The sequence below is a fragment of the Platalea leucorodia genome (genome assembly GCF_965183815.1).
Source record: "Platalea leucorodia genome assembly, chromosome: 4".
NCBI classification, from domain to species: Eukaryota; Metazoa; Chordata; class Aves; order Pelecaniformes; family Threskiornithidae; genus Platalea; species Platalea leucorodia.
Window position 1 is genome coordinate 125448100 of NC_138826.1, and position 26464 is coordinate 125474563.

Genomic DNA, 26464 nt, shown 5'->3' on the forward strand with positions numbered 1-26464 from the left:
GTTGGTCTTAATAATTAGCTTTGGGAATAACCAACTTTTTAGGAACTGGGAAGATAAAAATAGAGCCGAACGATCTGAGTGGAAAGCTTTACGTTTTTGTTGCTTGTGTTTTAGATAATACTTTTCCTGGATGTCTTGGAACCTTTTTAATGTCATTTTCCTGCTCGCTTTCAGTTCTTCCCTCACTGCATTTTCATCTCTCAGCTTCTCAGTTTGACAAATGTTGCTCCTGATCTTGTTCTTGCTTTGGTGAAATTGCTGACAGCTTTCAGGGCAGTGATGAATGCCTGCAGCTCCCCCGAAGTGACTGGGGGGGTTAAAACGCCTTTGGAATTGGGAAATTTGGGGTACGTCTCTACCTGCCAAAGGAAGGAGATAAAAATTAGCGCTTACGCTTCTGCCAAAGGTTTCCAGGCTGTGTCTGCATGCCTGCTGAGCCTTTTCTATTTGTATGTACTCTGGCACGTCAGCTTTTTTTGGGGAGAAGCAAATTTGGTTTTTTGCTTCATCTGCGGTGTGGTTTTGTGATGTGTTATGGCCAAATTTCCATAACTGTTCACAAATAGATATTGGGAAAAAATAGGATGGATAGTGCTTTGTGTCCAGTGATAGGAACCCCGTGAATGCTGTTGAAGTTGCAGTGTTGGTGGGCTTAGGAGGAGCCTGTTTAGTCCTCTGTGATTAATACTGACACAAATTCTGTCTCAAGACTGAGCTTTATCCTAAAGACTGGCAGCAAGTGCAGGCTGTCATCACCCATGCAGAGAAAAGAGTTTCCTAGTTAGGGACTTATTGGCAAATTTTTTTTCAGGAGGAAAGGAAAAAGTGCAGCTTCCTCGTAGAAACTGCTCTTAATTTAAAGAGCCCGAGGGCCCCAAAGCTGTTTCAGGGACATTCTTGACTTGGAGGCAAGCAAAGTAGTACACTGTTGATAGATGTTCTTTCAGTATAGTTAATTTTTACTAGTACCTAAGACTGGTACGCACAAAGGGTAACAGCGTTTGCTGGTATTAGGGGACCAGACCTTAGCTTGGCTGTCTACTTACTGTACCACCTTGCTTTTCATTTTTAATGTTTAGCTGACAGGTTTGCTATAAACTTAAATCCTGAAGTGCAAGTAAATGTCTTGTTTCACTAATGGTATCTTCAGTTATTAGGGAGTGGTTGCGTGTACCAGTCTTAGGTGTGTAGGGATGATTGGGAATGATTTTATTTTTATTAGGCAATGATTTTTTTGTTGTTGTTTTAGATTTTAAATCTCTGTATGAAAAAACATGCTATTTCTACTTTCTTACAACATCAGCATTGGGATTTTGGAAACTGCAGAGGGATGCTGTTATTTTTTTCTCCTTTTTTTTTTTTTTTTTTTTTTTTTAGTAACTGTGGAGGTAACTGCTCTGTTAAATAGTTAGAAAAACAAGTAAACAGGGAGAGATAAAAATTGATGGTGTTGCTTTCATGCACTGATTTGCCATTCCTGGTGGCTTTTGTCCACGTTTGTTTTTAGGATTTAAATGGAAATTAGGTTTCTCAGGTTAGTGCCCGTGGGATGTCAGCTGGTCACTGCTGAAGAGCATCAGCAGAGAAGTGTTACCTATGGCCTGTGTACATTACTGCATGTCTGGGTCCCTGTCTGTTACTCCCTTGCTTGTATAAAGTTATTTTCCTTAATTTGAGCCTTAATAATCGAGCATTAAAGAAACCCCACACTCTTTAGAGTTCAAAAGTACCTTTGAACTAGCAATAGCTTTCATTGATCTGATGGCTACGTTTATTTAATTGTGTGGTTACATGACATAGCAGCAATGCAGGCTAGAAGATGAGGCCTCCTAAGCTTTTTCACCTATGTTATGACATCACTTTAGTCAAATAAAGTTTAAGCCTTTTTCTCCCCGTTTACAGAATTGGTAATAATGTTTTGTTGGTGTTTCTGTAATGAAAAGAATAAAGACAATCAAACATCATTGTCAGTATCTTTTTCTAACACTTTTCTACTTGATAATCCTCTTATTTTGTGATAAACTGTGCTTTGATTTTTATTTAACAAACTGTGTTTTAACTAGCTTGTTTTATACATATGCTCAAAATATTTGAAGACTGCTCATTAAGTCTCAGTTGTTTGGATATTGGACCCTTTTTATATATATGGAATATTCTTTTAGGAATACAAATAAAGAAATACCACTTAAACGTTTTCTGCTTTAAAAGGGTTTATGGATAGAATCATCATGGTATTCGGACACTCCCCTAATTAAAGAAAAAATCCAGAGACATGAATGAATTGACCTTGAAAAGTTGTCATGTGTTCTCCTTCCAGGTGTCAGCGGTGGACTCCCTGGAGGGTCCCCTTCTTCAGGTGGAGGGATTGAGTGATCTGAGACTGGAGCTCCACAGTAAGAAGATGAACATGCACTTAGTCCTGATAGATGAATTACACCGTCATCTTTACATCAAATCAACTAACCGAGTAGGACAACGCAACAAGGAGAAAGGGAGAATAAGGTGGGTTTGGTGCGAATCTAACCGAGGGCAGTGGGTCTGGGAGGGAAGAAGACAGCGTTTCTCCCTTTCATAAGTAGAAAGTTTCTTGGGAGAGTGCCATCCACTTACACCTCAACCCTTCGTTTTTAGCAAGCAAATTTCTCATGCTTATGGCTGTGGGGAGCAGAAAAATTCCAAATCTGTTGATGCACCTTTGAGCCTGTGAACAGTCTGTTCTTGTTCTTTCACTTCTGCTTAGTGATTCTGTTGGGTTTTTGCTGCTTCCCACAGAATTACGATGAGGTCGATTCCTTCTAGCATTCTTTTCCTTCTCTGATGCGTACACCTTTCCTACAAATGTCGTGATCACGAGGCTCAGGTCAGGCAAAGGGAAGAATACAGGGAAAAATTGCTCATCTTTTCTAGCAAACATCCAAGGTTTAAAAGACTCCCAGCTAACCGTAAGGTTACCGGCCAGAGGCTGCAATATTGAAGTGCCTGAGCAATGTCTTGGTGTTGTCTAAGGTGTTGTAAAGGTGTTGAAACTTCTTACCTGGTTGGTGCCTCTGATTGGTGAAAATTCAGCTTAAGTGTAGGTGCCTCACTATTTTTTCCTAATTTTGCGAATTCTAAGTTTGAGGGCAATAGAGTTGTTGGGAGGGAAGGAAGAAAGATAGTGGCTAGAAAAGAGAGACACAGTATTGGAAGATACCTTTTGTAGAGTAGGAGATGTAATAAACAGGGGCGGGGAGCAAAAGGGGAGCCAGCATATGATAAAGATGCAGAGAAAAGAATAAATTAGCGTTTTATAATGAGAAGGAATAAAAAATGCCTACCAAAAATAAGAGGAGAGAAAGTTACATTAAATGAATTTATGAAATAAAGGATTGATTGAAGTTGAAATTTCTAGGAAGGAGGGTTGCTAGCAAGTCATCAGTCTCTTCCTTACTCATCTTGTTAATTAAAAACAGACACAAAGCTTTGGTGTATCCAGACTATGCAACTGCTAATTAACTGCAGTTTTGTACGACTGCTACAGGGACCCTTATCTTTTTCTTGTTTTCTATCTTTTTTCACATTCCCCGTTGCACATCATTGATATTTGATAACATGAACTCTTGCATCAAGGACAGTCTTGTTGCTTTGTTTTAGTGTGCTGCCCTAGACTGGCTGTTGACCAGGATGCAATCATGTTTATAATGTTTCTTGTATTGGTTTTAAGTGCGTTCTATCTAACATTGCTAAGCTGGAATGCATAGCTAATCCTGTAAGTATGGCATCGTAGGTGTATAAGGAGTATAAGTGGTTCTTAGGCAGGATAGTAAGCTTAGCTCTTGTCTTCGCAGGTTTCTGTAAGCATTTTGACCTCTAAGGGAACATACTGAACTCCATTATGGGAGCCTTCTCCATTTCTTTCTCTTAAAAATGATTTCTTGCTTGTGTTCCCCTGCCACATCCATCTTCATGCCTTTCATTAGGCAGCTGGGGCAGCATGACACATTTTTGGCAAATAATACTATGAGAATGTATTATGAAAATGACCAAATAGAAAGTCTGTCCTTTCTGAGTAAGAAAGTTCATTTGGAGAGGGATGCATGTAGGTGTGCACAGAACAGGAGTTTGAAGGGGAGGAAAATGGGTGGAGGTTTCTGGTGGGAACTAGAAAAGCTTGAAGGGTTAAGCAGTTGACAGAAGCCATGGAAATGGCTTCTCCTCAATATCTAGTTTTCCAGAAAGTTCTTAACAATTCCATGTTAATTTACCATGACGCTAGCAGTAGTTAATTGTGCTGGAGGCGAATGTGTCTGTTGGGAAGTAAACACGTGCTATGGCAAGCTCCAATGTGCCTGTGTCCTGATTGTGTTGCTGTGACCAGTCAGACAGGTCTAGAGTGCTGCTAAATTCAGAGAGGCCCTGGGATACCAAATTTTGTCTTTGGTATGACAGTGTTCCCTCATCATTGCTTCTTGGGCTTTTTCCCTTTTCACTCAAATGGGGATATATAGACACCTGCTTGTATTCATCTGTGGATTTGTGCTTTAAGTTAGGTTTTGTAAACCTCTTGTATCAAACCTGTGTGTTATGTATATCTAGTGCTTAAGCTTACAAATTTAAGAAATAAATGGATTATTTGTTGTGAACTTAAGCTTACAAATTTAAGAAATAAATGGATTATTTTGTGAAGTAAGATTGTAAATAAAAGTAAACTGTTTGCTTTAATTCTTTCCCCTCACATAGTTCACTTGTGAAAGATGCCTCTGCTGTACCTCTTATGGATGTTACTAACTTGTCTACACCTCGCAAGTTCCTGGAAACTTCCCAGTTCAGTACTCCTGGAAGCTCCAGCAGTGAGTATTTAAGCCACACGCACTCCTCACAGAATAAATTTGTAGATCTTGAGCTGATTTTACAGGAGTAGTAGTAGGCATATCATCCCCTCTTCGTGGATAGCTGCTGATGGGAGCTCCTGAGACAAAAAGTTAGGAAGTGATTTGTGCAACGTCATGAAATGAGTGAGTGGTGTGTCCAGGGGCAGAACTTGGCCATATCTGCATTTTTCTTTTGGCAAATCATCCTTCCCTGCTCCTCCCTCCGCATCAGCTTCAATTAAATACACTTGGTTTTCTGTGCCTGTTCTGATCTTGATCGTGTTCTTGCTAGCTTGGGCAGAAGAGATATTTGCAGTCAGTTCAGTTTGCATAGAGGTCCCCTTTACGTTATTTAACGTAGGCAGGCAGGTATGTGTAGATGTTGCAGAAGTTTTTTTGCTGTGTTGGAGCCAAAAGGTCAAAGCTTTTCCTTGTGGGAACTTTGTAACTTTGAGTAAAGCTCTGTCTATGCGCAGGAATAATCGGGTGGTGGTCTTTGTATGCCTGTTACTACAACAACACTGAGCAAAACACGCAGTTTCATTGGCGCTTTTGTATGAGGCTTTGAAAGTGCTGCACAGATGGGGAATTAATCCTGGTATTATTTCAGTAGATTAATAAGTGGGGTTGTCCTTGTTTAACAAACGAATAAAACGACTCATACAGAAGTGACCTACATCTCTCCCCACCTTCCTTTCAAAACTTGACTGTTTCAGTATTCCTCAAATGCAGAGAATCTTTCCTTCTCTTCTCATCCTTATTAATTCTTTTGTCCTTATTTTTGTCTGCCTGTTTCTGGTTTTCCTTGTCATGCTTGCTCCTAGACTCTTCTGTTTGATCATTTTTATCTTTTGCTTTTGTAGGGGCTTTTGTTATTTAGCCCTGCTCCTGTAGGGCTGGCTAGTCTCTCAGAGCCTGAGGCTGTATTTCTGCATAGTGGGGGTTTGTGAGGAGTCACTTGGGACATGCCAATGCAAACTTTCAGAGCTGCAAACTGCAGCTTGGTCGTGGAAACCTGGAAAAGAAGAACTGTGTGAAAATTCTGGGGAAAAAACTTAGAATTCCTATTCTGTCCCTGTGATCAGTGAGAAGTTCAGTTCAGTTTCTTGCTGAAGATCACATGGTTTTGGGGAGCTGAGGAAATAAGCCACAAAAACCTGAATCCCAGTCTCACCACTGGAAATGTTAACCTGCTTCCTTTTCAGTGAGTTAGTTGTATAATGTCTGCCATTATTTTCTACCTGAAATATTAGTCCTTTCTATAGTAAGGAGAAAAAAAAAGTGTGAAGTTATGGAGCTGATAGAGATCTCCCGTCACGCCTTATGATGGGGAATAGACAGTAGGGGATGTACCTACTGAAGAATGGAAGCCCTGTCCTTTCAGTACCTTTGGTGTCTTCCTTAGTTGTTTTTTTATTGCTAGTGTAATATTAACCTTAAATATGCTCTGAAAAGCATTTTGTTGACACTTGTCACCTTTGAAGACTTACAGAGCCTAGCCAATCGTCGTCGCATCTGCTGAGATTGGTAAGACGTTTGTTATTATCCAAAGCTGGCCAAGAAGTTTTTTTTTCCCTAGCTGTAGCCAGTGTAAACCTGTTTGTGAAGAGAAACGCATTTTTAGTGTTCATGCTGGAGTACTACAATGCCATCTGTAAAGCAAAGTCCCAAAGGCATCCTGCATTTTCAGAGCCCAGGGCTCCATCAGCAGTGACCCCAGTGTGCCCATTTATGTACTGCCCTCTTCCTTCAACAGAGTCCAGTTCACGTTTACTGCACTGATTTTCAGCGTATCGTTCTTGTACTGAACTGACTGTGACCATCCGTGACAGTCTTGCCCGCCCTGATTATGACTTTGTATGGTAACAAGGTTATATAGGAATAAACAGTGTCATCCGGTACGTAGACTCACAGTTGTTGGTTACAGAAGTCTTCTGAGGAGCAGAACCAAAAATACCCAACTTCACTTTCAAAGTAACAAAACTGCTTGGCTTGCTGCAGCTGGAACCAAATCTAAATTCCAGATTTTCATAAAACTGCTCCAGAATGAATTGAAAGTAAGCCTGGGTTATCCATCTGACCGATGTTTGTAAACTTTCCGAAGATGCCTTCTACAAAGCACGAGTGGTGTTCATTAAGATAGAAAGGTAAACCAGCATGTGAAGGATGCCCCTTCTGTAAGGAAGGAGCAAAGTGCAAGATACTTAGTTCGATGCCATTTTTTTGGCAGAGATAAGGCCAAGGTTCTTTTCTACCTTCTTTTACTTAGAATAGGCCGTGGGACCCCTATTTAATGTATTAGCTCCAGGTAGAATATTGAGGTTTGGGATTTGCTTACCTGGGCCATTCAGACATTTCTTCTTATACAAATAGTGAGACTGTGTTTTCAAATAAAAACACGGGTTTTAGGTTATTAGGTTATTCCTTTTTTTTGGTGGTTCCCCCCACAGTATACCAGGCAACATTTGCATGTGTAAGAAGAGAAAAAGGTGTGTTATTAATCACTTGTGATAGCAGAACAAGAAGCGGTACTAGCATTCCTAGAGCATAGCTGGATAAGTGGTTTCTGACCCGTTTGAGACTTCTGAAAATCATTAAGTTCTAATATTATTTGCTTCATGCAATGTTGATAGTGTTTAAAATCACTTGTCCTAATGTTCCCTGATAAACAGTTATTTCGTACTGTATTTGAATGAAGGTTCTAGGGTACAAGCAACAGGTAAGAACCACACTAGTGGTCTCTAAGAACTAAGTTCGTGAACATAAAACAGCATCGCTCCTTTCACTCCAAATGCCTGAAAACAAAGGCTCTGATGGCTTCGTCCCCAACTCCAGTAAATCGGTATAGGTCAGTTGAGAATCTGCCTTAAAAAGTCTCGTTTCTGCAGATCTGTGCTTGCTCTTCATGCTCAACGCACCAGAAAATGGCTTGCCTGGCTCCTCGTTCCACTCTGTATCATTCAGCGAAGTGCTGGGAAGTGTCCCTCAGACTGGGAAAGATCTAGATTATAATAGAAAACATTTGATCAGCATAAAGTATGCATATGGTTTTGCTTCAAGTGCACAATGTACTTATGTATATTTTTTCCACATAATTTTATTTAAAAGTAGCCTTTTCCAGGACCGCGGAACTACCAGAGAATTTAAAACTTATGTGTATGCATAACAAAAGCTGTTTCTGCCTTTAGTCATTTAAGTTCTTTGGCTTTTTATTGATGAAACAAAGTGGCCGTGCATATTAATGCATGTCATTATAAAGCACTGACTCATTCAGCCCGTCTCAGCAAAGATGCCAAAATTTTGAGTCCTTCCTACATTCACTTCCCAAAGGAGATGTTACTTGTGCTGTAGAATCTTTATACGGAAATTAAAGCTGTTCCTGCTGCACTTAAAATAAACAAAACCTTCAGTAATGTTCACCTGAGGATTGTAGATACGGCAGTTCACCAGTAACATTTTCCCTTCATGCCAGTTCAGAGAAATAAATTCACTTTCAAATTACATTTCTCTGCTTGAACCTTCTGTACTCTGAAGAGTATTTATGAAGGTTCCTGCGTTGCCAGGCTCTTCCTGGAACTATAAAATGTGCTCACCCAGTACACAGCAAACCCGAGGGGGCCCTTTCCTGAATACTTTTTAGAAATCCGACAAAGATGAGCTGAGGTGGTGACAACTAATATTGTTATTGATGGCATATGTCAATTTTACGCTGAACAGATAATATACTTCAGTGACACAAACTTCTCAGATCTAAGAGAAAAACGTCGCTTCTAGATCCAAGCAGTGTGGTGGCTTCTAAGGTCAAGTCTAGTTACTGCTCCTGGCTCTGGTTCTTGAAGAACGCAGGTTCTTCTGTGTGGGTGAGAACATGTGGAGACCGGTGAACTTGGCCCTGCAAAACACCTGCAGGAGCCAGAGCCTTAGGCTCCAGCTTCACAGGTGGCTCTAAAAACGCCATCGTGGCATTCTCTCTTTGTTGTCACAGTCGCTTCCAGTTCAAACATGCTCAACAAATACATCAAGGATTATTGTTTTTTCCTGTTAAACTCACCTGAGGATCCGACACCAGCTGGGTGATTTTTCTCTATCATTTGTACTAAAAATTAAATGATCCCCCCACTGAACCAGAGTTTTCCTGGTTTAGCTCTTTTGCATTTGCACAAATCCAACTGAGGACTTGATCGGAAGGTGGTGGGAATCCAGCGGCGAGTCTGATTCTCTCCCACTATCTTTGCAGTGCTGCACAAAAAGCAGAGTTTGTTCTTATCTCAGGGTAAATTTTTGCGCCTGGGATGTTTAAGAGGAGGTCTGTTCCTGCAGCTTAAGAAGGGTTTGCGGCTACACATAAACATGAAAGCCTATGAAGTAACTTTTTGTGTGTCTGTCTTTGCAGGGCCGTGATTTCTCTCGCTGATCCTCACTAGTGGTTCGTGTTCTGACTTGATGCTAAGCACTGATGCGTGTAATTTGTGTCTGTCTTTGGGGAAGGGAAGGGAAAATCGAGGAAATTTTAGATCCTTGTGATGAAAGCCAAAAGGGTAACGCTGAGCCACTCTTCCTGTATAATTTCATTATTTGTTCTTATATGTGGTCCTAGTGTAAGATATTTGACTCCCATGCACTTATTTTTTTTATTTGGAGTCTCAGTTTTCATGCTTGTTTGTATTAGATGGATTTTGACCGTGGCTTACAGAGTTGCTTTGTACAGTTTTCTCAGAATGAAATGTTGTTACAATGGATTTGAAAGAGTGGCCTTGTCAAATTAAAATGCCTCTGTTTTTGAAAGACTAACATCCTTAAAACTGTAGATGGAACTGTGTGAACAGCAGTTCTAGAAAGAGGAGATTTGCCTTGAGGCTTTGAGGTTATTGATCTCCAAGACCCATTTTCTTCTGGGCTTGGTAGTAAGGCAGAGAAGAAAATCACTAAAATTTTTAAAGGACCCATTTCTCAAGTAACTGTCCATTGGTTGCTCATTGTCTCCATGCACGGGTCAGAACAAGGATTCGGCACCAGAAATTAGGAGGTGACGTTTCTTCAAATCTTAAATTATGCCTTTGGGGCACTGTGAACTTGCATCCTTTTCTCTAGAAGGATTGAAGGCAGAAAGGGTATAATCAGAAAGGACATAAATCATGGAAAATAGTACATTAAATTTTACTAGTTCCCCATAAAAGCACACAGCTAGTGAAATCTTCTGTAATGAGTAGCAGCAAATTTTGACCATTCATTGGAATGAAAAACAAGACCCAAGAGTCTTTTCTTTAGCTGCTTTGCTTAAGTGAGTTATCAACATTGGCTTTTCTGGGGATCAGACTGGAGCTATTAAAATGCCTCCTGCAGCAGGTTTCTTTCTTGTGAAATGGCAGAACTGTACAAATGAGGGTATCATCACTTGGAACAGCCGTTTTTATAGGGCATCATCAAACCAGGGAGCCATCAGGGAAGTTTCCACCTTTGTAACTATGGAGGTGATGAATCAATGATGCACGTGATTCAACCTTCTAGTGATTTAAACTGAGGGTAGGTTTTTTGACTGCTTAAACATGGAGTTGTGCATTTTCAGATGCACTGCTTCAGTGATGAAAAATTTTTGAAAATGGTTGCGTATTTCATCAGAGAATGTGGCAAAATCATCACTCCTTTAGGTTGTTGTCTTGGGAGGCTTTTGAGAAACCATATTTAAATGTTGTGTTTCATAAGCGGTTTTCAGAGATCATTAGAACAAGAAAATCACCAGGAGTAGTCAGCATAGCTTCACCAAGGGGAATTCATGCTTGACCAACATGATGAACTTCCATGATGAAATGACTGGCGTGGTAGACAAGGGAGAATATTGTCTACCTGCTCTTCAGTAAAGCCTTTGACACTGTCTTCCATAAGATCCCAGCAGAGAAATGGTTGATGAACAGGCTGGATGAGCAGACAGTGAGGTGGATCGAAAACTGACTGAATGGCCCTGTGCAGAAGGCGGTGGTCAGCGACAGACAGTCTAGTTGGAGGCCGGTAACTAGCAGTGTACCCCAGGGTACACCTGGGGGTCCTACCGGGTTCAGTCCTGTTCAACATCTTAATTACTGATCTGGATGTTAGGGCAGAGTTTGCAGGTTTGCAGATGACGCCAGACTGGCAGCAGTGGCTGATATGCCAGAGGGTCATGCTGCCAGCCAGAGGGACCTGGACAGGCTGGAGAAATGGACTGACAGGAACCTCGTGAAGTTCAGCCAGAGGAATTGCGAAGTCCTGCCCCTGGAGAGGAACAACCCCAGGCACTGGGACGTGCTGGGGATCACCAAGCTGGAAAGGTGCTTGGCAGAAAAGGACCTGGGCGTCCTGGTGGACATCAAGTTGAACATGAGCAGCCAGCACAGTGCCCTTGCTGCAAAGAAGGCTGAAGGTATCTTGGGCTGCATTAGACAACATATTGCCAGCAGATCGAGGGAGGTGATACTTTCCCTCTACTCAGCCCTGGTGAGGCCACACCTGGAGCGCTGGGTCCGGTGCTGGGTTCCCCAGTGTGAGAGACATGTGGACGTACTGGAGAGAGTCCAGCAAAGGGCCGTGAAGATGATGAAAGGTCTGGAGCATCCTCTATTCCTCTATGAGGAAAGGCTTGAGAGAGCTGGGACTGCTCAGCCTGGAGAAGAGAAGGCTCAAGGCGGGTCTTAACAATGCGTACAGATACCTGAAGGGAGGGCGCCAAGAGGACGGAGCCGGGCTCTGTTCTGTGGTGCCCAGTGCCAGGAGCAGAGGCAATGGGCACAGACTGAAGGACAGGAGGTTCCCTCCGAACACCAGGAAACCCTTTTCTACTGTGAGGGTGACCGAGCACTGGCACAGGTTGCCCAGGGAGGCTGTGGAGTCTCCATCTTTGGAGACAGTCAGAAGCCACCTGGACACGGTCCTGGGCAACCAGCTCTGGGTGGCCCTGCCTGAGCAGAAGGGTTGGACGAGATGACCTCCCGAGGTCCCTGCCAGCCTCAACCATTCTGTGTGATTCTGTGATTTACTGTCATCTTTGAATGGAATTAAACCATCAAAACCACTTGAAATCATTAAGTGATCCTGAAATTTAGGTTTCAAAGAGGTCAGTCTAGCTAAAAATGTTTCAAGCTATATGTCAAACTGATCTGGAAAAGCCTCGATCAGACTTCACGCAATCTAGTATTTCTGTTGGTTTGCATGGGGCTACGTACAAGAGTTGATAGCTGAGAGGGGACAACAGAGCAGTATGTTGAAGCTGGTTTTTTTTAAGCATAAAACTGCAAATTGAAGTTTAAAGGTTTCATTATGCTGGAGAAGGACAACTGTAATAATTTAAATTTTAAAATATTCATTCACTGACATCACATTTCAACTGTTATACACTCAAGGAGGTTGGAGGAATTTACTTCTTGGTATTACTGAAGAAATCCTATGGGATTCTTCTTTGGTGTTTTCTACCTGCATTATTTTTGAATATAGTGAAGCTGGTTTTAATTAAAATAGGACTTTTTTTTCCTTCTCTTCCAAAGAGAAGAGGTTAATCAAATAAAGTCTGAATAGCAGACCCACAATTTAGAATAATTTGTAAAAATAATCATTGCAGACATCCATAGGATAATTTAATTTTTCATGGCTTCTTTACATAAAGCAAGTGCTTATGGTGTGAATGATGATCTTACCCCTTTAAAGGGGCGCATGGTTTGCAGAAGCATTTCAGGTAGAAACTGGTGAACGTAGAAAGGTTGGAATAGGTTTTGACAATCTTGTGCTTTTGTCTTGATACAAATTAATAACAGTGTCATTCATAGTCTCGGTTTAAGAGTAAATACAGATGAAGGTTTCGGTTCTGAGAGCTGATCTGTAGGGACATCTTCCTTCACCCGTGGAGCTCACAGAGAATAGCATGTGGGATCGCAATTTGAAAGGTGAACTTCTTTACGAACGCCGGTCTACTTTGATGCCTTTTTCAAAGAGGTAGGGGACAGGAGGGGCTCGTTCCTGGGCCAGAGCTTTGCGGTCAAATAACCCCTTGATGACATTAAATGGCAGAAGAGGATGTTTGAAGTGGGGAAGATGCAGGAAAAGGACAATGTCTTCAGTTGCCCGGGGTTGGAATCTTGTCAGATCTTACAGATAAATGGGCCCCCAAAGCTGCCCAGGATACCTGTTTAATAGGCAGAATGTGCAGGAAACACAGTCCCTACTGTTTTATCCAAAGATCTAACAAAACTTATATACCAGTGTGTTGCTACTAGGTATTGAACTATTCACTTTGCTGTTGTTTGTAAGAGATGTAAATCAATGTCCTGGCTATTTGAGGGTGTTCAAAATTGGTTTGCTCTTTTGAAAATGGAAGAGCGTTCATTTTCGTGTGCTGGCAGAGTTCTCAGCAAGATTGCTGCCTTTAGTCCCCTTAAATGCTGTCCTCACATTTGGATACAGCAGGATTTCCTCCCTCTTGGGTTTGCATTGTGTGATATTAAGAATAATTTACAGCCTGCTTACAAAGGGGCTGCAGCGTAATGACGGGGACCTGTCTGCGAAAAGGTTGCTTAGGCTGTGAAATCTTTGCATTAAACTCAGAGCAACAAGATACTTGTTTTTTGTTTTTTGTTTTTTTTAAACAATAAGTTAAAACCTTTCTTCCTCTAGCATTTCCAGTGTTGCCTTTTCCACAGCTCTTGTTCCAAAGAGCTCATTTTCTGTGTTTGTGCCTGGCATGCTGTGGTTTTTTGAGAACAACAAGTAGCATTAACAAAGTGGGTAGGCCATGTACGCAGCGCTCAAAGTGCTTTGCAGCCTCGTGGGTTGAAAGGTGTGCGACAGATGAGAGCTTTGAACAGATATATGTGTGCAGCCAGTTGTTAACTTCTAATTGGTGTTATTGCTTATGTCTGTTGGAAGTATCTCCTATATTATCCTTGCTTTTTTTTTTTTCCCCCCTAAATCAATGTATTCTGGGTGGTTTTAGGCATTTGTCTAAGCTAATCCCATAACTTTCCCAAATTCCAAGATTAAATAGACTTCAATTTGAAAAAAAGTGTGTGTGAGAGAGTAAAAAAAGCGCTATTTGATCCCCTGATGTGAATTACCTAAAGCCTGATGTCATTCTCCATTGTGACGTGTGATGACCTCACAGGATCCGTTCTCACCTCGCTCGTACCTGGCAGTGTTGCTGCTGCTCTACGTTGAGATGCAGGAGCACGTGAAGGGTGAGTTTGGTCTGAGGTAGAGGTGCCGTGTCTGGGATTACACTGACGGAAGGAAACAATCTTGGTTGTGGAGGCTGGTGTAAGCTGACGCTGAAATAAGCGTTATCAGTTTATTGTGATGCTATTTATAAAGTGGCACCTTACGGGCTCTTTGGAACATCGTTTTCTTGATCTTGTGCTAACTTAGGCAGTGCTGATGCTCTTCTGTTCAGAGTGTCATAGCTTTAGACAGCTACAGGGCTGCATGCTACTCGTGACATGCCATTTTTCATTTCTGCCATGTCATTTAAATCCTTCTGGTGGATCTTTTGACATTTATTCAGGTTCTTGGATAAGTTTTGATTTAAGTAAAAAAATCTGTTGAGCAGTAGAAACCACGGGAGTCATCTGTCACCCAACAGCCCTTATCAGCGTTCAGCACCAGTAAGATGAAACAGCCATTAGGTTTTAATTTCTAGGCAAGGATATGGTACGGCGGATGGCACGGCTTCAGCCGTATGCTTTAGTTCTGTTTGTCCACGTACTGCCACGCCGGCTGTTAACAAGCTGCATGGCTGCAGACCTTCCAAGATGCTTTAGTTGAGTTTGCCTTGAAGACACTTACTTCACCTAAGTGTTTGAATATATTTATTAAATGTTTCACCCGGTCTTTAGCAGAGACATCCTTTTGTTATTGCTGGGTGTTATCTGTAAATTAAGAAATGCTGATTAATGAACATACTTAAAACAAGCTTAGTACCTCTTGCCTTTCTCTTCCTTGTCGCTTAGCAACAGAATTTCTCCCTGTGCAAGCCCTGGTACTTCAGGAGGACTGTATCCATTCGTCTAGCTTTTCCTTTCTAGAAGCCTTGCTAAAAGATTTGAGTAACTTCATCAACCCCTTGACAGACGTAATAAAGCAGAATAGGATAACATCAAACCATCATTCACTTTGGCAGTGTAAACTTTGCCGAATTTATCAGAAGTCTGTTAAGCTCGATAGTGTTTATAATGAAAATTCCTCTCTTGCGAAGAACATAGTGGAAAAAAAACAGCTGGGTTAGAAATTTAGGGCTTTTGGCTCCGTGAAACACATTCGGGGGATTCGTAGTGATATAATACCTTCTCCTTTATGGTATGATATCTTAATCGCACCAGACTTACTCTGTTTCCTAACTAATACGTAACTTAAACCATGATCTCTATTTCTAGATCAATCAAATGCGCAGGCTGTTGGGTTTATGTATAGAGAACCCTGCAAGCAAACAGAAATACCCGCTGTTTCCCCCCAAAATCTGAGTGTTGCTGGTTTCCTTGTTTATTCCTTGGTTGCTCAAAGTGGTGGGAGTTCTGTGAAGGCAAAGAGTTAATATGTGTCTTCTGCGTGGTAGTAAGTGTTGGTTTTAATAGTTTAAATCTTGGGTTATGCCTTTTTAAATCTATTCCAGTGCGAGAAACAAGCCTCCTGGAAATTAAAGAAGATATGGAACTGGATCCAGAGGAGAACAGCACTGTCTTCATGGGCATACTCATCAAAGGGCTGGCCAAGCTGAAAAAAATCCCTGAAACAGTGAAAGCCATCCAGGATCGCTTAGAACAAGAACTCAAGCAGATTGTGAAGCGCTCCACAACCCAGGTGGCGGACAATGGTTACCAGAGAGGGGAGAATCTGTCCCAGGAAAATCAGCCTAGGTAAGGATATTTCAACCACTGAACCTTGGTTGCTGCAAAAAAAAGTCTGGAGAAGGGTGTCATATCTGTTAGTTTCAATTTGAAGGAATGACAATGATGTTCTTGCAGCAGCAGACATCTGAAATGGTAAAATTTTCAGAAATGCCTGTGTCTCACGGAAAGACTGATCTGCCTTGCACACCTGAAAGGCTTGGGAATTTAAGAAATGCATTCAGAAAGGGGAGGCATTGTTGCTTCTCAGCTAAAGATGTGGGAAAGGGAGATGCTTCCTTCTGTGCTTGGCCCTAGAAGAGAATCCTTTGGCTGAACAGATGTTTGAAACGCAGATTTGAGGGTGGAAGCACAGTAGAAGCCAGCATTATTTAACTAGCAAGAGGTGCATAATGTTAAGCACTTGATTTTTATTTTATTTTTTTTTTAACCTAACCTTTCATTTTAAGCGGCTTTACGACAGATTGAATTGTAATGCTCTCTCAGATTGCTGGTATATATGGTGTAAAGAATACTTGGTGCCAAAACAAATACTGTCGTCTTGTGTTGCACTGAATCATGGCTTTATACTGGTGCTGATGCCAAAGAAATTTTTAAGTTCCTATGTAATATGACTTGAAAAGAGAATATTCAGCTCAGTTACTTATTTCAAGTGTAGCAGAGTCCAATTAAGCTGATGCAGCTGCAAAGCTTTGAAAATCATATATGAAACTAATTATATCAGTAAATATATGGCCAAGTTTCTAATTGGTTTGCAGCCCCATTTACGTTAATAGCAAGGTGTGGAAGCCAACCGAGAACTATATTTCTGCCGTTCTTCAGGATTCAGTAGAACTGTTCTTTGGAAGATAGGACTCCATAAGGGCTGGCTATCACTTCTAGCTGAAATATTAATTTGTGATACTGCACATTGTAATGATCACTGTCCAAAGGGAATTAATGGTGGAAAAGAAAAATGAAAACAAAAATGTGTGTCTTCATTATATGTAATATTTGTAGTGGAAAGTCACTCCCAAGAAAAACTTTAGCTTGATAAAGACTTCTTTTTTCATTCCTATCATTGTCATCGCTGTGGAAACAATTATAGCTTGAAGAATTCATAGAGTTATGGTACTGATAACTTGGTGAAATGACGACAAGCTTTTTGGGTGGGTCAGAAGGCAGAAATTCAGTTTCTGATGGCAAGGTGGAGCATAGCATATCCTTGATACTTGTTTTATGAATCAGTCTGGGATGCTGTATGGCTACTGGTTGTCCATTGAAACTGATAAATTGGCTCAGATCATATTGTCATGACATTAACCTGCCCCGAGGGTTGGGTAAGGTACAGAAAAGTTTAATGGGTTTTGGCGTGTGTGTAATAGGAGCTTATGTGCCTTTAAGACGCTTATATTCTAGAGCTGTGGAAAGTGTCTTGAATTCTTGTTGAATAAGGAGATAATTAGAACTGATTCTAAACCTAAATCGCATGTGAAGTTTACAGCAAGCAGGTGAATTCATTTATATTGAAAAGAATAAATTATAGTATGGAAAGGTATACCGCCCCTTAAATTAGCTACAGTTTTAAATCAAAACTAAGCCACTTTCCTGCTGTCAAGAAAAAAAATAAATCTGAACAACATGGTCCTCCTGTTTCAAGAGAACTCTGTAAGACCCCAAATTTGAGCACGATGCAGCGCCCGAAACTGCTGAACTATTCATTAGGCTGTCAGCCGCAATGCTTCCTTGACCTCAGGATTCAGGGAATAAAATGTTTTTCAGTTCACCTTAAAACTAGTCACACTTGGATGCCTCTTAGTCTCTGTCACTGAGCTCACGTATTCAGCTACTGTACTTTAAATGGTGTCTATAAAAATTCTCACTTCTGGCAAATAAAATGACTAATAAGATGACAGAGAGGCCCGCAGGGGCTGAGGCCGTAGGTTGAACCTTCTGCTGGACAAGTTCCCCGCGGCTCGCTCCGAACAAGTTATACGCATTTCTTCGTTGCTGCATGGTGGCTCTCAAAGGTTACCTATTATTTTTTCCGTATGAAAAGGATGGCATTTCCCTCCACTTGAGGATGAGGCTGATCATCTGCTTGTGGAGGTTCTGGTGTAATTCCTTTTGGGACTCCATATAACAATTATGTAGAGCCCTCTCATTGTACAAGAGAGAAATAATGTCTAGAACCTGGCCAGGGGAGTTACAGATCTGGTAACGGCCATTTGAGTCTGAACAGATCAGGCACTGATCTTGCAGTCATCTTTTTTTCTTTTTTTTTTTTTCCCTCCCACCCCCCCCCATTTGACTGCTTTTTCCTCCTTACCTATAAGCTTTTCCATATCGATTTGTGTGGCCACCTTTTACATTTGTGTATAAAACCAGTATTAATTGCTCCTAAATTTTTAAGATGAAGAATTTTTTTGTTGTTGTTATGACTTTAAAGCAAGTGGCTCCCAGAGAGTAATGATGTTTTCTACGCCCCTCTGGGTGCTCTCTTCATAGAGCCAACAGGCAGTGGGCTCTTGGGTCAGCTCTTCAGAGCTTCATGAAGTCTATTTTCCTACGTGCCAGTCCCGGTAGCCCCTCCAAGCCTGCCAGGAGCAAGTCTTGTCCATGCTATACGAGGTGTTTTGTTTCGGGCTTGTTAATTTGCACGTACGTGAGAGTGAGCAGTGGAGACGGTGTGGATAATGTGTGGCCCATTCTGTCATGGGTGTATTGTCCTTTGATTTGAGCACTCAGTCCAGCTGAACGGAGAGTTGGTGTGAAATTGGAGGGACTCATCTACTGAAGAGGACACCAGCCTGGCTAAGGACCTCCATATAATGAATGGAGAAGAAGAATGTTTTTCACCAGTGGGGTCACAAAGACAAGACTTGCATGGCTCTGTAATACAGCTGATTTTTAGGTTTCCTAAAACACGCAGCATGGATGCGGTCCATGGATGCGAGACGGAACATCTTTGGCTGTCAGGTACTTTGCTATGACTATGAACCATCTTTACTAATGTGCCCTTACCCTCATGAAATGTGAATGATACAAAGATAGTAAAACCTGGTGAAGGGCAGTAGTAGCTTCCTAGTAGCTCCCTCTCACTGGTGGAAGATAATTTTGTAAACTGTGTTTGAATCTCATCTAGTTGCAGCTGACCTTGGCTTTAATGTAAGTGGCCTTCTTTTAAAGTCTGGGTAAGTTTTCTAAAATTTTTAGATATCTGTGTTTGGAACAAGTTTATGAAAAAGGGCTTAAATGGAGGAATTGCCATTAACTTACCCTTAATGAGAGGCTTGTTAGAGCATGCTTAGTACCTGCATGTTTAGAAATGTGTATCTTGGGTTGTGGAGGACAAGGTATCGTAGAAGAGAGCATGCTACGTTAGCTTGGAGTGCTTCTATATCTTAATGAACCTGTGGGTCTCTTCTGCACTGTGGAAGATTGTTGAATTTAGAATAATAATAACCTGAGCATATGCCTACTTAAGGGCCAGATTTATGGGGCAAGGTTTTGGTAGAGATACATTGCCATAGCTTTACTTTTAGTTGAAAATCCGGCCCAGGAAGAGGAGGCGTATTGACAATTTTGCTACTAAATCCCGTCGATTGGATTCAGTGCACTTTTCCCTACATGTTCATAATACACTTCTGGCTTTTTACCTCATCTCGAGGCTTTAAAATAAATACAGAAATTATATACACGCCAACACTCTGACCAGGCAAAGGACATTCTTGCTGCTAAAATGCATGAATTGTCATTAGCGACCTCATTCAGGTGTCAGCAGTCACTCTGCATCAATTCATTCTCCGCTATTGCCCGGACAATAGGAGTTGCTTCCAGGCGTGTGTCACTGTCTCTCAACATATTTTCCATATTTCTCGGTGAAGGGGTTATGAGATTGCTTTGACAAATTGCCTAAGCCAGTCTCCTGTCATTCTCTGTATGTGTTCTGCTTAGGTCACTCGGTGCTGCAACCCATATGCATAAAATCTAGGCCATATTATTTTATGCTGTTTTGTCTTGTTGGCTGTCTGACACGGACTGTGTCCATGTCTCTTTTGGGTCACCTTGTTTCAGAAATGACCTGACAGATTTAGAAGACTTTTAGAGAAAAGAAAATTAAGAGAAGAGGTGCTGGCTAATTTGAAAACAGGGAGATGTGGAAATATGATGTTAGTCGAGAATGGAAAATGTAATGGGGTGGTGGTTAGCGCCGCCGAAGAACGTGGATCGGGGAGATTTCATGTCTATGAATCTGTAACATGAGAATGGGAAGACATTGGAATGTAAGCCCAAGTAATTCTGTTCTGTGTAATATTATTTTAGTAACGGCTCCATAAACAAGTTGATAATGTGAGGTCAGGCTCACCTAGGGACAATAAAAATGAGTTTGTCAAACTATCCAAATAGTTTGGTTCTGCAAAATTGTACTTTCCTGAGGCAGCAAGGAGGTGTATAGATAACTAAATTTGGATTTGTAATGGGTCGTTAGTGGAAGTTGGGCTCGCACTGATAAATTTTCTCAGTGGTATGTAATTAATTTGCTCCCATAATGTTGTCTTTTTTGGCATTTCAACCAAGGCTGTATGTACGTTTCTCCAACGTGAAATTCCTCATCTATCTAAATTCTTCTATATCTGTTTTTCCTCCTGTTTTTGTCTGGCTTCTGGCTGACCAGCCACTTGCCCCAGCTGCCTCTCTGTCACTCGCTATGAGAAGCTGTATATATCTCTTAGGGGCCGTCGAAGCAATAGTTGCCTCTTCCACGTCTTCAAGTAGGTTGGAGACGATACTCGCTCAACAGCGATGGAGGGTGTTTTTCAGGCAGCCTTAGCTGTGTATTGTCCCATCTCCTTCCCTGGTAACATTGGTGATGGGCTAACAGTAGGTAGGGAAGGAGGAGGATGTATAGGTCTTTCCACGGTAGCAACTTCTCAGCTTCACTCGGACAGGATAGTTATTAAGCTTTATACAAAGCCTAAATGGAGGAGAATGGCTTTTCTTCCTCACTGGACTTTCCCATATTGAGAAATGTAATCCTGTTAATGTTGCTAATAGCTGTCTCTTCTGGCGCTGTCTTTACCATCATGTCCTGTATACTTCTGTTTATCCCCTGCCAGTGTCTTACTTAAATTTGTAACGACCTGTAAAAAAGCAGTGTTTTCTCTCTTAGTACCAACAACACTTTTCTTTAGGCATTTGTTGCTATTCTTAAATATGAAGAAAATTCATATACACACCAGTTTCTTTTGTTTTGCTTAAATATGTCTTAGTTTTACAGTCACTTACGGTATGGCAATATTAACGTCCCTGTGTTTCTTACAAGTACCGTGATTCCTAAACACATTTTTATTTTTAGTATGACATACATCTGGCCACTTGACCTGTTCTGCTGTGCCTCAGGGTACCCTCCCAGACTTATCCCGTGGCTCTTTCTATTGAATCAAGGTGCTCTTCTGCTTAACCATTTGAGCTGTGTAGTTGACATCGTTGGTAGGTGAATGGCCCATATCAGATCCCCAAGAGATTGCTGTGTAGTGCTGTGCATATATATCTATATATGTAAGATTGTAGTATATGAATGAGACACAGTAGGCTGATAGTAATTTGGTTTTTTTTTAAACAATAGCCACCTTCTGTCCTTTGCAGACTAGAAGTTCAGTCTGGGATTGCTGCAGGCTAAGGTAGGTGGTTTTAGCCGCAGCATCGTGCCAGGCCACTCTTACTGTCTGGAGGTAACAGCCGCCAATGTGCAACAGCTTCTTAATTACTCCAGTTACCTATCCAGCTGCTGGCTTAAGCAGCCGATGAAAGTGGATGTGTGCAGATATTCAGCACTCTGAAATGAAGTGGCCGAGGCATGAACGCACGCCTTACTAGTGGCTGTTAACGAACAGAGAAGACTGAAGTGTGTTGGTTAAGGAGTGGGTGCAGCTCCGATTCTGCTGCAGATCTTCTGTCCTGCTCTGGGGATAGCAACCGCCGATGGTAGACACAGAAAGCATGTGCTAACTCCTAAGCTGCTGCAGTTAAATGTGATGGAGACTGTCTGTCAGAGCTAGAAAGTGGCTAACATATGGATTTGGGAAGTGTTATCGTCACATTTTGTTGGGGTTACGTGTGTACTTGAATTGCTCATTAAGCGGCAGTGAACTTGATCAGAATTTTTCTTTTCCCAAATAATAAAAAATGTGATGAGTCATTGCCTTATCACAAAATATTGAGAACTTTGCAAAGGTACATTAATTACAATAACTGGGCAGTAAGGAAGCCATAGGAGCAGGTAAAGTGTAGTACGTTTAGATGAGGCTATAGCTGTAGCACCTTCCGTACAGTAGTGGAATCTTGAAAACCGACACTGTTGTTGAGGCTTGATGCTTTAGGTTTCTGATCTTTTGTGTTGTTTAAAACCTTCCATACTACTCATTTCATAATTCCAAATAAGTATCTTGTGTTCTGTTTGTATGGGTAAGTAAATTTTTACTAAATTTACACTGTTACTTCTGGAGAAAAAGCATGTAGTCTCACTCCCTGTCTGCAGCTCTGTCTGGGAACTTGAAATGCTCTCTAATATCATGGTACTGAAGTGTAGTTTCTGTGTAATTACTAATGCATTTGTCTTTCCTGTACCCCCAAGTGGGACACGTTAAAGGTGAGCAGCTCTGGTAGAGAGGAGGGAGTGAAAAGGAAGATCCTCAGGAGTATTTAGGTGCCGATCCTGAGCTGCTCACAGCTGAAGTTAGTCACCCGAAGCCCAGAGAGGGTTTGAAGCTAGGTGACCTCCCTGCTTCCACGCAGCATCTATCTTCTGGAAACTAAGTGGAGGTTGTCTTGACGGTTTACAGGTTACTGCTGGAGCTGCTGGAGCTTCTCTTTGACAAATTCAACGCTGTGGCTGCCGCGCACTCGGTGGTCCTTGGACACCTTCAGCAAACAGTGGCCTCTCCTTGCAGCCAGTATGATGGTGATATCAAGCTCTATGACATGGTTGATGTGTGGGTGAAGATCCAAGATGTCTTGCAGGTAAGAACCCTTCAGGTGGGCACATTTGCAACTTGAAACAGCTTTTATAACCAGAATAGCAGAGAATACCTGTCATACTCAAAAGACAGCTGTGCTGGAGTTTGTCTTGATTTTTGGTAAATGGCCACAGGTATAACAGACTGTAAAACTCCAGAGAGCTTAAATATCAGCAAAAAAATTTCTGTGGATTCATCTTTATGGTGTATGGAAAGGTTGATTCCTTTTGCCTACCAAGTGATTTATCAGAAGCTTTCAAACAGTGACATTTTTGTTCTGTGTTACCATGTCATGCCTGTCTTATAAAGTGTCACAGCTCTAATCGCTTGTCTCCTCTTGTCATTATGGCTTGGTTATAGTCAGCTGACACACTTGCTGCCAGCATCTTTTCAGGGGATTCTTATTTAATTCTTATTCTGAACTGCAGCGTTCTAAAGCCGTACCTTGCTTAGGCTGTGTTCTGGTACCATGCCTATCGCCTTAGTATCTGAGACTCACAAGCAGCTCAGCTATCATCTGTCACATGCCTGCTCTCTCATTCTTGCTGCGGGGCTAACGCATGCACATTAGAGATTTTTTTATTTATTTATTTTGGAATTGCCTTTATATATAGTACTCAGGTGTACACCTCGCCCAGTATTTGATAGAGGAGGTCAAAGAAATGAGCCCGGCGTTATTTACAAGAGGTGGCAAGATTTATGATGGTCATTCCACCTCTGGCCTGTTCGTGAAAAATGCTCTCTGCCTCCTACTCTAATAGAGTTTTTCATTGTAGGGCACACGTGTATTTAGCTGTTGCTCTAAAGGCTTCTTTGCGCAGCGATGCACACAGGTTTTTTGCTTACGCAAATACAGCGAACTGTGTGCATGGTGTGAATTTAGATACTTCTTGGCCATCGTAAATGTAAGGTATGGGCCTTTGATCACATCCGCTGTCTCCTTACCCACTCATTGGTCTTTCTAGAGGAGTTAGTATTTTTATTAAAGAAATCTTGATCAGTTTTCTCCATGATACAAATTTTCACTTTCTTTCAATAGTGTTCTTGCAAATATTTGATTGGGAATGTCCAGCCAGAGGTTAACGATGGGTTTTCTAAAGAAAAAAATGCCAGAGAACTGAAGCTGTCTGGCCTCATTTAAAGGGAAGAATTAAACTTAAGGACTTGAGGAACGGGCTTGACATGGGGTACTTCCAGCCATCTTACCATCATCCGTGAGGTCTAGAAGAACTTTAGGAGCTTTGAGTTCTGCAGACTTTGCTCCGGGAAGACAAAGCCTTGGGAGTGAGAATCCTCCAAGATTTTATCTTCCGTGAAGCAGAATGACAAGGCTGGTAATTCCCCCTTATCAGAGAGAGTTTGTGATGGTCTCGTTCCTCCTGAGTGGTGAAATTGGGAGTGAGTTATACTGGCTATTCCAAGACAGCATTGATAAGACTTCTATACAGAAGCATGCGTAGGTGTGCGCATATTGAGAGTGAACGTGCTTTCCGTGTTGGGGAGAAAATATTTGACCGAGCTTTCTATAAAATGCATGCCAAGAAAAATATAACAACCCATTTGTAAAGGTTTCGTTGTTATTGGCCTGACAGCACGGGTGTCGGAGGGAGTCAGAAAAGCTTCCAGAAGAGCTTTTACAATGCATAAAAGCAAGCACTTTAAGATCCATAATCTCTTGCTGGCTTAGGGTAAGAGATGAGCATTGGCTGACATGGAAAGGAGGAAATCTTCCATTTCTTTCTTCAAAATCTTGTGGGTTTTTTGTACGTTAGTTTCATTGGAGTGGATTAAAATTTTTTTACCTTACAGCGTAAGAAAACCTTTGATCGCAAGACTAAATTATTTCTATCCTGTTTTTCCAAATAAGAATAATTTTTTGAGAGGAGATCTTAGCTTTGCAGCAGGGGGAGCAGAAAACTCCGTTTTAAAAGTGTTTCTTTAAAGGTGCCTGCTGTTGGGGGAGGATGCAAATTCGGAGGAAGTGGGGTCGTGGCGGAGTGCATCAGGGAAACGCTGCAATTCCTGCAGACCGTAATGAATGAAGTTTATTCATCATGCTAGAACAGTATCACATGACTCTGCAATTCACATCGATATTCTTTTGCACATGTACATTGTGCATCTCTGCATGTGAAATACGTTACAGCAAGGTTATCTCTATAGTTCTGTACAAAAGTAATAATGTGCGCTCGTGGTGGGCTGGAAATTGTCCTTTGTGGGAAATGTGAGAGAGTTGTTTTCAGCAGCTTGTTTTCTGGATTTCTGAATGCTTCCTAATAACTGCACCGAGCACTGTGGTGTAGTATTAGGTAGGTGGCACAATGTTGTGCAATGTTTAGATACTGAAAATGCAGATATTATATGGTTTTGACCTTCTCTGAGAATGGAAGAATAATACTGAACTCGTCAGGAGGAAGACAGAGTGACCTTTCAGAGTTGGGTACCAGAGTGCTAGAAAACAAACAAACAAAAAAATCAGTTTGTCAAAATATTAGAGCAGCCTTGTTCAGGAAAATACAGTTTGAAGTTATTTACTTGTACCGGAGCCAGCTTAGCCTGTAGTTGTATTGCCATACCAACAGGAGAGATTTGAAACTTGTTTAAATTTTAACTTGGCATTTTGTGCATGGAGCTAATTTAGCTCTTCAGTGTAGGAGTGGGTGGAATATCCTTCTGAAGAGCATCATTACTGTAGGACCAAGTAGTCGCCTGGAGAGAACTGTGAGCTGCGTTACAACGGCAGATAGCGATGTACTGACATGAATAGTTGCTTCAGGACAACGCAATAAAGGAATTCTGAGATTTTCTGGCACAATTCAATGTATACGCTGCATCATCCCATCCCAAATTACGAAGGCTATGCTGTGTGAAAGGCACAGTGGTGTAGGCGCTTGGGAAAAGGGCAGAAGGTTTTGGGTGCAGCATAGTCTTTCTGTGTTGTTTTACTTTTTCAGTCTAGGCCAAATCCCCTTAGCCCAGATAAGGGCTTTTCTGTCCTGTTGTATTCGAGTTGGGGGACCGACAGCTGGTGAACATGCTGTAGCAGTCACTCCTGCCTGGTGCGATGGATCTTCCTTGCTGTTATCTATAGCACAAAACTTCTAACAGTTCATTCACCTTTTTTTAGCACTGTCTTTTGATACCACGACGAGAGAGAGGCATCTGTCCCTGCTGAGTAATACCAGTGTTAATTCAGCTTCTTCAGAAATGTCACCTTTCTAGTGAGAGGATGATCACCCCGTCGGCTGTTTTGTCTCAGTGCAGTACCTGGCTGCTGGAGAAAATACCAGACATCTCCACGTGTACTCAGAATCCTGTTATCAGCTTAGGTTGGTGCTATTTGCCTCCAAGGAAGGGATCTTCTCTCCTTTTGTAGTAGTAGTAGTATTTGCAGTTGACAGATCTCAGTTTTTTTCAGAGTGCTCTGTATCTATTTTCTTGCTTCTACAAAAGAGAGGGAAAATCACACGTATGCTCTGGGACATATATCGTATCTTTAGCAGCACAAGTATGCAGGCTGTCTGGTGGTCTATCTACCGAGAAGACACTGACAATTATTACTTTCCTTTTTTGGGGTCTTCTGTCTAATGCTTTCGGGTGTTTTCCAAAAATGGTGTGATTTAGCAGCCTAAACATTGCTGAAACACCATAAGGAAACTGGGACAAGAGAAATGGAAGCCTGCTGTCTGCCCACACATTCCTGTTCTGCTGCTGCAGAGCTGGAGATATCAGAAACTGTTGGTCAAGAAAGTCTCGT

General features: G+C 41.6%; 1 protein-coding gene across 3 annotated transcripts in view; it reads left to right on the forward strand.

Annotated features, from left to right (window-relative positions):
* The window catches only part of EXOC4 (exocyst complex component 4), a 411704-nt gene that overhangs the window by 44082 nt on the left and 341158 nt on the right, over nucleotides 1-26464 (forward strand). For all 3 annotated transcript variants that reach the window (XM_082310080.1, XM_082310081.1, XM_082310082.1), the window contains exons 4-7: nucleotides 2318-2502; nucleotides 4720-4829; nucleotides 15475-15718; nucleotides 22534-22711. In XM_082310080.1, coding sequence (XP_082166206.1) covers nucleotides 2318-2502; nucleotides 4720-4829; nucleotides 15475-15718; nucleotides 22534-22711 — 717 coding nt within the window. The remainder of the gene's footprint in view (nucleotides 1-2317; nucleotides 2503-4719; nucleotides 4830-15474; nucleotides 15719-22533; nucleotides 22712-26464) is intronic.